Genomic DNA, 16839 nt, shown 5'->3' on the forward strand with positions numbered 1-16839 from the left:
CGCAGCAGACTTCTCCCCTCAGCAGTGCACTTTGGTCAATCTGCCTGTTCTGTTCCCTACTCTGTCTCTGGTGAATCCTCTCACCCACCCCATACCTCTGGCCTGTACTATAGCTCTTGTATGCATAAATAAATAAATCTAAAAAAAAAAAAAAGAACAGTAGATCTATTGAAATACACTGCTGAGGGGAACAGCCGGTAAAACAGGAGAGGTCTGCTGCGCCATGTGGGTTTCTCCCTGGCCGGCCAGGCATAGAACTCGTGCTGAAGAGGCTGGCCGACAGCTTCACAATGCTGTGCTTAACCCCTTGCATCACCAGGGAGGCCCCTCATTTGTGATTTTCTTTCTTCATTTACCTTAGGACTTTTGTTTATAATAGCTTTTGCCTATTCCCTTTTGAACTTGAGCTCCATGGAGGCACTCTATCCTAGCCTGTCCTAGGTAACCCCAGAACAGTGCCCCCATGTAGCAAGTACCTAATTAAGAATTTTTTGGATAAACATGTGAGTGAGTGAATCTGGGAGCAGAAAGTTTAAGGAGTTTTTGTCTTATCACTTTTGCTTTCTCTGTATAAGAAAAGAGGTCATCTGCTGAAAGAGAAGGGTGGGAATAGATTGTTTAAAAAAAATAGACACTTTAACTGACCACTGCAAAGAAAAGAAAAGCAAGATGTTTCAAGAAATACAATAGCACTGCAAAGTTGAGGGTCAGCTTTGGTGATGGTGACCACCAATCACTATGGTGATCATGACTATGAAAATCTAATCTGCCCTATTGTATTGCTTTCTCCAGAAGTACTTAGAGAAAGCAACTAGATTAGTTCCTACATTAATTTAGTTGGCAGAGATACAGATTTTTAAAAGTTGCAGGACAATGGTACAAGAATAAAGGACCATATCTAAACTAAAGTGATGGTCTTAGTGAGAGTTGTTGAGCAAGTCAGTCAGCTGGAATGGTAGCGGGCTATCAATAGACAATGGGAGGTCTAAATCAGTGGTTTTGGAAGAAGAGTCATTAGAAATGGTTAAAGGGTTAAAAGTCAGATGTGTGTTGTTGAGTCAGAGTTGAGGATGTCAAGAAGCCAGGTGGCCAGTATATTGACAATCTGACTAAAGAGACACTGAACTCACCCATGGAGGACCATGAATCTGGTACTAACCCATTCACGGGCAAAGGATTATGGCCAGAAAGTCAGGAGATGACTTCAATCAGGAAAGGGGGAAGAAGAGGAAGGTAGAGGATGAGCCTCAAAAAAGCACTTTGCTTGCTTATTTTTTTAAATCTGATTCAGGGTGTGATGGTCTAGAAGTAGCAAGGTAGTCAAGAAGTAAAGAATCAGGTGGCTAGTAAAGGCAGAATTTAATCTGATCCTCCATAACCACCACCCTCTATGGTTCTCTCCCCTTTTAGAGTGAAACCTGTGAATATGAGAAGCTCTCACTCCTTCATATGTCATATGTCAAAAGGGAGATTAGCCTGGGTGGGCCTGGTCCAATCAGGTGAACCCTGTAAAAATAGTACTTTTTCTGTTAAGTTGCAGAAGAGGAAGTCAGAGAAATATCTTCCAACCAGCCTGAAGGAAAGCAAATGTTCAAGCTGTGAGCTGCATGTGGGAGCCACAGGACAAGGAACCCCAGGTGGCCCCAGGAGCTGGAGCTGCCACCCCTAGGGCAACCAGCAGGCAAATGGGGCCCTCAATATCACAGCAGCAATGAGATAAACTCTGCCAACAACCAGTGAGCTGGCAAGAGGAGAGACTCCAGTCTTAGCTGACACCTAGATCTCACAGTGGCAAGACCTAGAGTAGAAAAGTCAGCCAAGACATTTGCTTGGCCTTTAGACCTACAGAAACTGAGAAAACAAATTTCTGTTTTTTTTAAGATGCTACATTGGTGTTAATTTATTATGCAGTAATAAAAAACTAAACTGGTGACCACGAACCACACACCCAGGACAATCCCAGGTTATATATGCTGTCCCTGCACCAGCCACCCTTCACTCACCAGCAGGTCTTGGGTAGGTGATAAATTATATGGTCACCCTAACCATAACTGTACCTCCCCACTGACTGAAAAATAAATAGCCATTAATCCCCCTGAAAGGATTACAGGAGAAGTGTAGTCAGGTTTCAATTAAGAGAAAGGGTAAAAGAAACGCTTGGAGTTGTAGTGGAAAGTTGAAAGGGCAGAAGTTCCAAAGGGACTTGAGTATGGAAGGCCAGGAGAAGGCTGGGGGAGCAGCAAAGCACAGGTGACGATGCAAGGATGGTGCCTGCCACACCAGGCAGGACCAGACTGACGTGTACAGCAGAGGAAGGAGCCAGGGAGGCCAGGGCGTCCGTAGTTTCTTTGAGGAGCAAGGGCTCAAGGACTAGATTTTGTCTGTGATTTCTTCATGAGTACGCCTCACTACACTTGCTGCTCCAACTTACTACAAGTGGGGATGCTGTCTCAGGTGTTTCAAAATGAACCCCCTGCCTAGTTTTGCTCTATGCGGGAAGTAGTCATTTAATTATGATGAATGACAATTTAGAACTAGCCAGAGCTGGCTAAGCAGATGCCTTTTCTCATTGAGACTTGTTACCTTTTAGATTTCTAGAGATGCAAGATGAGGGGCGCTAGGCACATGAGAATTAAACGTTGCCCTGACAAAGGGAAACCCACAGTCTTAACCAGTCCAGGTGTGCAACAACAACCTGTTCTGACTCCTAAAAGTAAATGGTTCTGACTCCTAAAAGTAACCATTTACTAACGTCCCAATAACTACACTGTACATAGGTACCAGCTGCCTGTCAACATTCATTAGAAGAAGAAAAACGACAACTATTAGCAGAGACTATTGAATCCAAATACTTCCTCATCTACAGTAGATTTTGGAGACCCCTAACTTTGTTCAGAGGCGAAGCCTGCCACCTGCTGGAAAGAAAGGTAAAATTTCCACATCATCAACTGAGTTACATAACGGCCTCCCCTGAGACACCCCGCTGCGAATGGTCTCCAATGGTCTCCGCAGCACAAGCGTATTTTATATAAACACGAGCACACTTCCTGCCATGACGCAACCAAGTGGGACTCGGTCAAATTCCGTGAGACCAGGGAGAGCAGAGATGTGCGCGTGAGGCACCAGCTCTTGGTGGTGACCGGAAACGGGAACAGGCTTGTTTCCAGCACCTTCCTTCATGTCCAGAAAGGGTGAAGAGTTTTAGTTTGGGAAGATAAAAAATATCCAGATATGGGTAGTGGTTATAGTTGCAAAACAATGTGAACGTACCTAATGCCGCTGAATTGTCCATCTAAAAAGGATCAAAATGGTAGATTTTCACCATGATGAGGGGTAGAAGAGAGACGGGGGTTGGAAAGCACCCGTGCCCCGGCCAAGGAAAAAAATTAGAGTTAAAGACCATTTAACAGTCACTTTTTAAAAAGCAAAACTATATCCCAAATTATTTTAAGAATTTTTCTCCAAATAGGAATCATTTAAATATGTAATAAAAACCCTAGTAAATATTATACATAGTTGCTTTAATAAAGTGTTCCTACAGCTTAATAGAAAACATGACAGCATCCTTGGCTACATCAGCCACTTACATGGAACTCCTTGCTCAGATGACAAGGCTTTACCCTCAGCGAGGAAGACTGTATTTTCCAACATCACCGCAGCACAGTCTCTGACCCGACAAGCTGCTCTGGGACTGCACTGGGGCCGCCAGCCCGGCATCACCAGGGGAAGCCCCTTCTCCTTCCCTCCCACTCTGGCTGGGCCCGAGTGACTCATTGGGCCAACAGCACATGGCAGAACATCGCGATGTAACCGCCAAGGCTGGCAAGGCCTGAAAGGGCCCTGAGCCTCTCTCCCCAGCCCTCCTGAAAGGCGAGCGCTGCAGAGGCTGCCTCCTCTCTCAACACCCAGCCTCACTGTGAGGAGCACAGTCATGCAGGCGGCCAAGGTCGACAGCTCCAACTGAGCCCAGCTCAACTCTAGCCACCAGTGCGGGCATCCGAGTGAGGGCCCTCCAGTCATTCAAGGCACCCCATTTCCACCCTGGTGTTCCTGTCATCCCAGCTAAGGCCCCAGACATTGAGAAGCAGAGGCAAGCCAACCTCTCTGCCCTTTCCAAACTCCTACACCAAGTCCTTGGATGTAATAAGTGACTCATCTTATGTCACTAGTTGTGTGGGGGCTTATTGTGCGATGACAGCAACTAAAATGCTGTGCACGCTGCAGTCCTCCTGACGGTGAGGTGACTCTGCATATGAACCCAGCATCTTGGTGATGAACACATCCTTGGCAAACGTGAACATAAGTATCAGTGCCAAGTTACTGCTCCGGTTCCCAAGAGGAGGGACCGTCTCTGCAGCCCCACCAGGCCACCTTCTGCCCTCACTCCTTGCCAGCCAGACTGGGTGGATTTAGTGAAGAATGGGCATTCCCAGCTTAGCCTCTCCCCTCCCTTGTTTCTGGGCCTGCAAACTCCACCAAGCACATATTCACCTCTGCTCCAAAGCCACACTTTCTAGGGTTTACTCCCTGTACCAAAAACCAGCATTGGGTGGGGAATATTCAGTTCAAGGGCTACTAACAAGTCCACAGTTTCCTCACAATTAAAAACACTTTTCAAACAGTTTAAAGTACTTGCTTTAAACTGCCTTGATCCAGAACACAGATCACTTCCAGATAAATTCTGCTGGTAAGAACTAGTCTATGGATTCCACCTGGCTGCCAGTAGGATCAGCTAATCTAATTACATGTTGAGGGCAGGGAGGAAAGCATGGGTGCCGGTGAGTAGTTCTAATCACTAAATATCTTTTTGCTCCCTTTTCCTACATATAGAACACACTCAAACCCCACCTACACTCAGAAAGATACCCCCTCCCCCCATCCAGTCAGGGCATCCAACTGCAAGTCCAGGACCTCTGGGTATGGTGCTGTCTTCCTAAGCAAGACCATATGCATGGCCTCCCTGGTGGCACAGGGGTTAAGTCTCAGCCCTATCACTGCTGTGGCCTGAGTTTGATCCCAGCCACATGACTCAGCAGACATCTCCTGTCTCACCAGCTGCTCCTCTCAGCAATGCTCCCCTCAGCAATGTCTTTCAATAGATTTGCCTGTTCTGCTCCCCACTCTGTCTCTAGTGAATCCTCTTACCACCACCCCCCACACCTCTGGCCTATACCCCAGTTCTTCTATGCAAAAAATTAATTAAAAAGAATAAAAAAGAATAAAAAGACAAGTCACAGACTGGGGAAAATTTTAAAAAGACCATAAGTAGCTCCTCATGATGCACCCTGTGAACTAAAGAGGCTAATTGTCTGCAACCCTCCTCCCTAGGGCCAATACACAAAGTGGGACAGGAGCAGAAAGTTCTTCCCTCCCCAGCATCCTTGCTGGCCCAGGAGCTGCACAATCTTCAAAATCCACCTTCTACAAGAGCCAGTTCTGGGTCTTTAAAAAGTGGTTTTACAGCTCAAGAGAGTCAAGGGCTTGTTGAGTCCAGATTCATGGTTTCTTTGCCAACATAATTCCCTCAAAAACTTAGTAGGCCTTTGATTCATTTGTTTCCAGTCAGTTCCATGTGCCAGTAACCGCGCACACAGTTCTTTTCCAGACATAATTCTCAAGCTTGATTTCTTTCTTTGCCGCCATGTCTCTTGTTTTCAGCTAATACAAGCCACCTGGAGGCCACATGAAGTATCAGGTCAGTGGTTTCCAACTGTAGCTGCACAACAGAATCACTTCATAAAGAACTATGTCCAGGTTTCAGAGTCTTCACACCCACTTAACCGGAAGTTACAGAGGCAGGATCTAGGTGATTCTGCTAAGCAGTCACGAACAGGAACCCAGACACTGAATGCTCATCTTTGCTACAGGATGATATCAATTTTTTCAACTGAGTTTACCAGGCTTTGCTGCTCAAAGCCTTCGTCAATCACCTTTTCCACTCCTGGGTTTAGATGCAGTGTCCTTTCTTTCATAGATCCAAGAGTCAGAACTTTCTTTACTCCCTTTTTTTTTTTTTTTTGGTCTAAACACTAGCCGATTCCTTCCTAAGTTCATCTTTTTCTTGTAATACCTGACCAATGCCACACACTCTCTCCAGCCTTTCCAACATCTGTCCTAGGCATCAGCTGGAATGAAGTGTGCCTTCCAAGTAATCACAGATGCCAAATTTACCAAGCTGGTTATAAACCACCATGTAATGTGGGTTCTGCCTCTCCCCCCCTCCAACATCAGCATCTCCATCAGCTGTGCCCCCTGACAATTAACCCAATGACACAGATTCTAAGGTTTGAATAGAACCCCATTTCTAGTGCTAACTATTGCAGCACAAACTAAAACACAAAGTTCCTATCCTGCTCCCATCAAAGTCGAGCTGTTGGAATATTTTTCCTACCCATCATTCAAGTATCCAGTTTCCTTGAATGATTTCCCCCCAACTCTGGCTCTTAATGGGATTCTCTCCATGGAGATGGCAGAGAGGATGGAAAAGGCACCCAGTGATTAAAAGTGCTGTTCTGGAAAGACACACCACGCTGATCACACGACACAGGTGAGAGGTGTTATGTGGTCCTTGCACAAAAGGGGACCAAGAAATGTAGTCTAGATGGGACCCAACAGGAACAGGAAAAGAGCAGTGCTGGCAAGCCTGAACAGCCTTGTTCACACACCTGAAAGTCTAAGCTCCACAAGGGCAGGAAGCTTCTATACGGTTTGTTCATAGACGCATCCCACAAGGCTGCTACTGTGCTTGGCACAGAGCAGGTGCTCAAAAATATCTTTTGAATGAATAACAAATGGATGGAATGAATTGTATATATGATTCCATGTGGCATTTTTTTCTATGATAAAGGCAAACTAAAAGGGTTGATGAGCAAAAGAACAGTGAGTTGTACAGAATACTACATAGATAAAATATTGAACAGAACTTTTGGCAAAACTAAAATGAACTTCTAAGCACCAAACACTACTCATCTCAAATCTACAAAGTAAATTCATACACAAGATGGTTGAAACTCATCTTTTTCAAACATAGGAAAATATTAATTCAAAATATTATTACAAACACAGCAGGCAATCTTCAAAGAAGGGACTACAGAACTGACTGTACATCTTTTTGTTAATTGGAAACTTTTTTTGAGCTTCTCATGTGGATTTTATTAAATACACATTATCTTACACAGATGGGTTTGAATATTTATTTTAACTAATGAAAAGCTCATAAAGGGCAGAGACTGTCTCATCATCATGAAGTCCCTCAAAGCAGCCAATACATCAATCTGCCCTCGGGACATATACTGCAAATACTTTCTGGATTTAGATTCCTATAACAATTCTATGCTTCTTCCCCCCACCTCTGAAAGTCAAAGATCTATGGTCAGTTTTCAAGGACTGTTTTTAAAGTTTGTCTCGGTTTGGTTTTTCTATGTTCCACATATAGGTGACACCAGTCAGTATTTCTCTTTTTCCTATTTGCTTATTTTGCTTAATGTAAGTCCTTCTAGCTCCATCCATGTTGCTGCAAATGGCATGAGTTTTTGCTTGGCTGCTGAGTAGTTCTCCACTATGTGTATGTACCACAGAGCCTTGATCCAGTCATCTGCTTTGGGTATTCGGCCCATTCAGCTATTTTGGGCAATTAGGTTGCTATTATAAATAGTGGTGCTATAAACACAGGAATGCAGATTTCCTTTCACATTAGTGTTTTGTATTTTTTGTATTTTGGGGGTCGCTACCTAGGAGTGGAATTGCTGGGTTGTTTGGAATATCCATTTTTAGTCTTTGGAGAAACATCCACACTGCTTTCCATGGGGGCCAGAGCAGTCTGCATTCCACCACCAGAGTACGAGGTTCCTTTTTCTTGGAAGCTGCTTTACCGACATCAGCCTCAAAATTCACCCACATCTTCCTCTAGGAGCAAAGGTATTGCAAGACAGTGTCCAAATCTTGAAACAAATTACACACACACACACACACCCCAACAACAACAGCTATCAGTATACCCCTACCATGCACAGTGCACACATCCTCAGAATTAAGAGCTGATACACTTTTTATATCGGCTTCAAAATTATACAAGCTGATAGCACTTGATTTTTCTTGAACTCTTATGTCACTATAAGAAAAGTGAAAGAAAAAAGCGGGAAAAACAAAAGAGGTACAGCTGACATAAAATAACAACAAATGGGGAAAAGACACACTTCACAAGAATGCTGTGAAGATCAAAAATAAAAGAATTCATTGTGAACTGTGTATTATGCGTGCTCCAGCTCAATGAAAAATTCAACAGAGTATGTGAAAAACTGCTTTGTAAATCAGAAAACAATATTTGAACAGTCACTTCTCTTTAAATAAATGTAAAATTCCCATTTCTTAAAGGATTATGGATTAGCTAAATAACAAAATCCAAACTATGGCAACAAGAAGTTCCTCATTATTTGAGCCCCAATATCTCCAAGAGAACTTTCACTGGAAACACACCAGCATGGGAGTGCAAACTGGTCCAACCACTATGGAATGCTGTGTGGAGGTTCCTCAAACTACTAAAAATGGAGCTACCATATGACCCAGTGATTGCACTCCTAGGGATCTACTACCCAAGGGACACAAAAACATCAATTCAAAAGGAAGCCCCACACACCTGAGCACAGATGGTAACTGGACAAAAGGCAGGCTAGACATAGTGAAATACTAGTTTTAGCCAAGAGGCCTAAGTAACAGCATAAATTAAAGTCCTTGAAACCAATGACAGGACCATGATTTGGAGGAAAAGAAACTCGGTGACCCTTTGCTCTTCCCTCCACCTCACAGCACCTTCTCTTATATATTTATTGCTGCACTCTTTACAGTAGCCAAGAGGTGGAAACAACCTCAAGGCCCAAAACAGATGACTGGATCAAGAAGAAGCGGTATACATACATAATAGAATACTGCACAGTGATCAAAAAAGATAAACTCATGCCATTCACAGCAACATGGATGGAGCTAGAAGGGATTATGCTCAGTGAAATAAGTCAGAAGGCAAAAGAAAAATATCGGATGGTTTCACTTCTAGCAGGAATAGAGGGAAACCGAACAAAGTTCAAAAGAAAAAGACAAAACTTGCAGGCAAACCACAGATCTGAGGCTCACAGCAGGGAAGGAGAGGGCGAAGGAAAAAATCGGGGGAGGGAAGAGCACAAGGGTCCGTGGTGATGGTTCAGGGGTGATGCGGTGGGAGATTTACAGGGACTACACCTAAGAGGAGAAATCAAATATTGTACAAAAATGAACAATGTACGAAAATAAAAAAAAAGAAAAAGAAACACACCAGCAAACACAATCATTACAAAAGGTAACAGGACGAGAATCCACTCAGAGGCAAGAGCTGGACTACAAATAAAACACGGGGGCTAAACTGCAGATCAGTTCATACAGTGGGATTGTTGTACTTTAAGAAAAGGGAAAAGTATTTTAAACTGCCGGGCTTTTATTTTTTCCTGTGCTTAAAAAAAATAACTGCTCCACTGAAAAATATTTGGAATTTACAACACAGTATGAGCAAGATTAGGATGTTCAGTTTAACAAAATTTTATGGTTAATTGTAACTGAAACCTGTGTAATAAAAAAATTACCTCTAACATTTGGCAGAGATATCACAAGGAAGTAAAGTGTACCCTGTTCTTTTTTATTTCCAAACTATTCCCTAATATGAACGTGGTTTTTGAAGTTTCCTAATATTTGAAGTCCTACAGGATGACCAGGCTTATAACCCTATATCCTGAATTATTCTTCTCACCTATATATTTTTCTACTTTTTAGTAAACCAAATGAAAAATAAATCAAGGCTAGAGTAACTTTTTTTAGAAATAAAAGCACAGCACTTTAAAAACAAAATAAATTGGAGAAGTAAAATGACCAACACTAAGCATGTTATGTGATTTATAAACACCGCAAAAAACCCAGATATTGACCTCTCAAATATTGCAACTCAAAAGCCAACTTTTGAAGATAAGGGCAGTAATGTGGAAATAGTAAGATACAATATTTTCCCTAACTTCAGAGAGAGAAAATTTTAACACTTTTATTTCACAGTTTTCTTTGTAACATTTATACCCTACAAACATGAGAAAAATGTGCTTGAATAAAGAACTTTAAATCTTACTTAGAGCTCAAAGAATAGACATCTGGGGTGACATCTTTATACAGTTTCAAAACAAGAAACTAACTTTTCACTGCAACATTCCATTTTACTGTATAAAAGGGACCATCTCAAATAATAATAGCTACATCTCTTGGATTTTCACTTGTGTTTTAAAGCCCAGTGATGAAGCACCCCCTACTTGCAAGCCCTGTCATAACCGTGTTAAGATCCTATCCCCCCACCACTCCCTCCTGGGTGGGCACCTATCAGGGAATTGGTGCAAATGAGGAAAGAGAGTCACGGTTGAGGACTCAGACTGAAATAGAAGCAGTTACCCAAGAGGAATGCTCCTTCATCTGGTGCTGGTTGCTGTGAGGGCCACTGGCATGGCCACGCCAAAAGCAGTTTTGGCAGAGCTGGTAGTTGTGACACTGCTGGCATCGGTACCGGAAGCCCATCATGCTTTCACAGCGGCAATAGGAACACTCCACGGGATGGAAGACTGAGCCGGAGAGCAGGGGTCCGGGCGGCGAAAGGAGGGGGAGAGAGAGACAATTTTCATTTGGAGCAGAAAATACAGTGAAAAACCTTATCTAATGTAAAAAGACAAACACGAAAGCAAAATTATAACTCAAGAATCTAAATGGTCTCCTAGTTAATCTTCCTGATCATTTATCAGTCAAAGGACTGAAAGGAAAAGACTTGGCAAAAAATTTTTATGTTAGAAAACTACCTTAGAAAACAACCAATTTCTATCTTTAAATGAAACATGTGTTTCCCAAAATTCAGATAAATATACAAGGAGGAGAAAGACTCACTCCAAAACTTCTTGTTCAAATTTACTGCTGTTCATGTTGCAAGAGATATTATTGTTAGTTGTGCAGATATTTCATTGAAAAATCCAAGAGAGCCAGGACCATTGCTGTGTGTCTTTAGTGCCTACAAATTCTATCTTCTTTAGTACTTTGGACCAAAGCCTCAGATTTTTTTTTTTTTTTTTAGAGGCATGTTTTATTTATTTATTTTATTTGTTTGTTTTGTTTATACATGCACTGGGTAGAGTCAGAAGCGCGGGAGGGTGAGAGAATTCACCAGAGCCAGAGCGGGAAGCAGAGCAGGCAGAAGGACCGAAGTACACTGCTGAGGGGAGCAGCGGGCGGCAGGAGAGGTCTGCGCGCCATGTGGGACCCTCCTCCTGTGGCCGGGGAGCGGCCGGGGATCGAACTGGCGCCGCAGAGGCCGCGGGCAGCTTCGCAACCCAGCGCTCAACCGCTGCGCCACCGGGGAGGCCCAAAGCCTCAGATTTTTAATGAATGAATGCCACCACACCCCTGAGCACAGATGGCAACTGGACAAAAGGCAGGCTAGACATACTGAAATACTAGTTTTAGGCAAGAGGTCTAAGTAACAGCATAAATTAAAGTCCTCAAAACCAATGATGGGACCGTGATTTGGAGGAAAAGAAACTCAGTGACCTGTTGCTCTTCCCTCCACTTCACAGCACCTTCTCTCATGAAAAGCTGCCCGGGTCTTCAGGTCACACCTGCATACTACAGATTATTATTTCTACTTCTTAGCATGGGCAGCATGACTGTTCCCACTGGCCATTCCCTCTGAACACAAGCAATGAAGTCAACAGGAGAGCGGGCTCAGCATTCAGGTCTTCCCCTGAACAGCTCTGCTGAGGGCTCCATATATAAAGTCAGTCCTGTCTGAATTCTATAGATTCTCAGCCCTGCTTCCAAAAATGTACAGCAACTAGAGAATCAAGAGTCCACAAAGAATGGCACTAGGGAAAGAAAACAATACAAGATCATCATGGAGAGTGAAAGAAAAGTAAAATCAGGAATGAAACCTCCAAGGGACACACTTATTGTAAGAAATTGTAGTTTTTTGTCCACAAGATATTTCTAAGGAATATGGAAGGACTAAGAATCTATCCTGCAAACTGAAACTACACTCTGTTAAGTAGAGTTCCTTCAGAGAACACCACCCCCAAATCAATCTGGGTCTAAGATCAATGCCATCAACATCAGTGCAGACAACATTTAGAATTCTAAGTCATAATCCTGGGTTAATATTAAATCATAAAATACATGCTGATAATTTTAGTTGAACGTGCATGTCTATGTGATTCTTCTTCCTCTTCTAAGAGCCAGTGCTTACACCAGTCAGCGGGATGGGAACAAGGTGGAAAAACAAGAGGCCCAGAATGAGGAAAGGACACACAGGTGTGCTGACTCGATTATTGGTGAGGATGGATTTTGGTGAAAGTTTTCTTTTTGGAGGAGTCTCACATGGTAGTTAGCTTATTATGTCCTGGACATTTACATTAGTAAACCCACAGAAAAAGCACAAGTTTTGCTTAAGCAAATGAATATTTGTCCTTATGAAAATTAACTTCAATGCCACTCAAAGAATGAATTGTATAGGAATTCCAGCGTCTCAACAACAACAAAAAACTAAAATTACAATAATTTTATAATTCGTTTCCCACCAAACCAGTAACAAACCCTAGAAATTGGACTGGGCTACAGTGGAGGAAGGTAGGGGCGTGGACAGCAGGGCGGGTCGGGCCCCATGCACTGTGGAGAACTCTGTGTCTCGGTGGGGGTGGTGTGGTGACACACATCTGCAGAGGGGTGAATCTATACCTCTAAATTACATAGAGTGTTGTAAACTAACATTACCTCAATTTAAAAAAAAAGATTCCAAAACAACTATTGTCATCGTGGTTGACAATGCATTTATCCAATTTTTTACAGCTATGACTTTCATAAATTAAAGGTGGAAAGGGAACATGGCTAACTCAGGAGGGCTCCAGCAGAACATAACCACCTGGAATCTCAGGGGGAAGCCTGGATTTTGAGCCACAAAGTTTTGAGGCCTTATATAACCACCTCTCCGTATCCTAAGCAGTTACCCCTCTCCTTTTTTTTTCTTTTTGAGAAATAAATATTCCCTTTTGAAAGCTAAAACCACAAATTCAAATAGTACAACATCAGCAAATGTCAACTAATGTCCAATGACAATAGCTAAGGACATGACAAATAACACCAGCTTGTACCCTTCCCGTAGAATGAGGAACTGAATGATAAAAGCGCTGCTCACCGTTCTCGACGTGGGCAAGCCTGTGCATAAGAGGTAGCCAGACAAGGCACTGGGGAGGCGGGTCGGCCATCATCGTGTCTAAAAACATATTGAGCATTATCTTTTTCTGTGAAGAGAAGAAACACAAATATACTTTACATTTTTCAGCTATCTCTGAAGTTCAGGATTAGGTTAATTTTGGAGTCTCCCAGTCAAGCCTTAACACACTACATGTGAAATTTTACAGCAAAACAAAATAGTGTTTGACATTACTGCAGACACACTATACCACACTGCAGCACTCAAATCCGTTTCCATGTACATTTTTTGACTTGGGCCTTAAAACAACTGTTATCAGGCAAATCAAACACATAATTCAGATGAGGTAACAAAGGGCACAAAGTAGTTAAATGACTTGCAAAGGTCCTACCCAAACCCAGAACCAGGAATTGAACTCAGGTGTCCTTCAAATTTCTGTGACTATTACCCAGTGGGGAGAGACACACATCCCACACCTGACTATAAAACATCATGGGAATAAGAGCTCTGGTCCGGTTGTCCACCCTATTTGGGGCATTCAATGTCTGACACCCAACTGGCACATAATAATTAGTAGTTTAAGAACAATAATAAATAATAAAGGGCAACCACTCTTAGACTTCATTGAGCAACTTTCTCATTTACAGTAGAAAAATAGAAAGTTCAAAGAGTAAAGTTATTTGAACACGTTGCAGCAACAGTGATAATTAGGATGATATTAGAACCTCAGTATCCAAGTGTCCAACCCATTCTTCCCTCCATTATACCACTTCCCCACCTAGACTGGATCTTTCTGATGCATCGTGATTGCGTTCTTTTAAACAAATACAGAGGATGTGAAAGCGTTAAAGGCTTCCATTGTATGTCAAACATTGATATAATTGTGTCCTATATGAATATGAAAAATTAGAAAACAGTCTAGAAAAAAGCCATATAATGTAGATTCCCAACAATGTTTCAAACTGATCAATCTTTTAATTTCCTCCTACCTATGAAACACCTTTCCCACTCCAACAGGAAAGGAAAAGAGAAGGAAAAGGCAATGAGCGTTCTATACCCACGACTGGGCGCCCAGGCTCCAACTTCAAACTTTATTCCGAAGAAGAAAAGCGACAACAGGGCCACGAGCAGGTCCTTCCCAAGTCCTCTTCCCACCATTCAAAGGTGGGAGGGGATGCTGAGGACTAGGAGTAGGGTGAGGCCAAAAGGCACCCAGAATTTCCTCTCACTCTCTCCCAAGTAACCTTGTTCCCAGTACTACCACTTTTCTTGTAGTGAAAAACAGGGTATAAGAAAGTTTAGCGGCCTCAGTTCTCATACGCATAAACCTTTGGGGAAAAAAAAAACTAACTTTGATTAGCGACAGACCACGAATATATCAAACACAAAGTAAAAATGGGGCTTCATCAGGATACCCCGGTATCTTCTGAGCAACAGCTCCCATCACCCTAAACCCAGGCTACACAGACTTACTTCTGTGTGACTTGGCAACTATGACTCTGGTATATGTAAACTGGAAGTCATTCAATTGAAACTATTTTCTAAAAAGAAGGAACTGGTAAAGAGTAGAAGTGGGAGGGAAAGCAGAAGAAAGTGGCTTTTGCAATAAAAACAAATGAAAAAAAAGGTGAAGGACTGAGGAGGGAAGCCTCAGATGCAGGCCAGACTGCAGGCAGCACTGATGGGCAGCACAGAGAAGCTGGCCAGCGCCAGACACCAGCAGCTTCTCCAGTCAAAGGCGCTCTGCCTAGAGCAGTGAGCGCCAAAGGTGAGGCTTGAGAAAAGCTACTCAAATAGGCTCAACAAGGTCTTTCACGGTGTTTTCCATCTTAATATCCGAGTCACTGATGTTGCTCAGAGCTCAGTGGAATCTGGGAGAAATGAGCGAACAGCATTCAAAACTAAATCAGAAAGTCACCACATTTTAATGGAAATCCCGACATGAAAATGCTTCTTATTATGGATATGCAAATAACTGCAACCAAAGTGAAATTAAATGTGTGTATTTTAAGTCATTGAGAAAAAAGATGCTAGAAAGTTCATTAGCTCAGTAAAAAGTGGTAAATAAAAGTTAAATGTATGGTATAAATTATAAATTATATTTGCTAAAAACTACATATTTATAAATCCACTGCTGCTATTCTAAAAAGTTTTGATTTGCCTATCATGGAGTGTTTTTTTTTTAAGCTTCCAAGGTTACATTTGATATCTCACAAGATTCTCATATATATACTGAGGATCAGTTTCTAAAAATTCCCCTAAGGTCTTACTATCATTTGAATTTCTCCCAAAGTAAGAGGAATGAAACCAGAAGAACATGCCCCACTGCTCTGTCTTCCATTAACCATGGGTTTGGGGAAAATCACTTAATAACATTATGCTTTCAGTTTTCTTGGATTTCAAGGGTTGGAACAGTGGTTCTCAAGTGTGGTCAGCCTGACGCCACCCCCTACCTAAAACATTTTCAGGGAGTCCACGAGGCAAAAATGATTATCATAATAACACTACGACATTATTTGTCTTTTCAACCTCATTCCCTCATTAGTGTACAATGGGCTTTTGCCAGGGCAATGTGTCCTAGCTGCAATTTCTGAAAAAGCTATTTAAATACTCCTCCTTTTTCCAACTTCTTATCTGTTGGAGATCAGATTTTCTTTCTGTACTTTAAACAAACAACAGATCACAGAGACCGAATGGGTAAGAAAACAAAGAATCCAATTGTCTCCACGGAGCCAATATCTAAAATATGAAAGAAATTTTCAAAAATATAAAACAATGGCGCTCTTCTCATTAAATTTTTGGGGCAATTTTTCATAAAGGCATTTTATTTAAGCTAACATGTAACAGTCTTATCATTGCTATTTTTTAAAAACAATGACTAAAATATCTCATTTTTAATATTTAATATAGAAATATTGATAGAGATAACCTGTAAAAACAAACACAATATAAACTCTCTGGGGTTTTCATTAGTTTTTACTGTAATGAGACCCTAAGACCAAAAATTTGAGATCAGAGAAGAATTCCAGTTCTAAAATTCTATGATTCGTTCCATAAATAACTGGTGAAAAAGAGACTGGCTCTTTTTTCTTCCACTTTGTTTTGGCTTTGCTCTAAATTAAATACATTCTTTGTACTTATTTTTTATAGCACAATGTTTATAACAAAAACTACAAGAAAAGTTGCAACAAATATGTATATTACCCCCACGATTTTCATGTTTTGGCATTTCCCTCAAATATATGTATGTTTCTATATATTTACATACAGAGGGTAGATAAAAACATATAATCTATTGTTTCATTTAACATCTTATTAAATATTTCATAGTTTCACTAAAGGTCTTTATTTCTAATCATGGTAACAGTTGTGTGATTCACTTAAGCAAAATACCATGATTTTGCTTAAATAAAACATCGAGGTCGTTTCTATCTTTGTATCCACGTTCATATTTCTTCTTAGGAACAAGTTTCTCTTTGTCGCCTACTCCCGCCCCTTGTTATTCTAATCCTCACGCTGACAATTATTATCCTCATGCCATCTTCACTTCCCTCCCTCCACCCCTGACTACATCCTCCCTATTTTACTTTATT

At 41.7% G+C, this 16839-nt stretch overlaps 1 protein-coding gene across 1 annotated transcript in view; it reads right to left on the minus strand.

The window, feature by feature from the left end:
- DTNB (dystrobrevin beta) overlaps positions 1-16839 on the minus strand; it is a gene marked incomplete at its 5' end in the record, with an annotated part of 165302 nt that overhangs the window by 110861 nt on the left and 37602 nt on the right. The window contains 2 exons of the mRNA XM_084236050.1: positions 10453-10619; positions 13229-13334. Of these exons, the coding sequence (XP_084092176.1) occupies positions 10453-10619; positions 13229-13334 (273 nt within the window). The remainder of the gene's footprint in view (positions 1-10452; positions 10620-13228; positions 13335-16839) is intronic.

The sequence above is a fragment of the Talpa europaea genome (assembly GCF_964194135.1).
Source record: "Talpa europaea genome assembly, chromosome: 6".
NCBI classification, from domain to species: domain Eukaryota; kingdom Metazoa; phylum Chordata; class Mammalia; order Eulipotyphla; family Talpidae; genus Talpa; species Talpa europaea.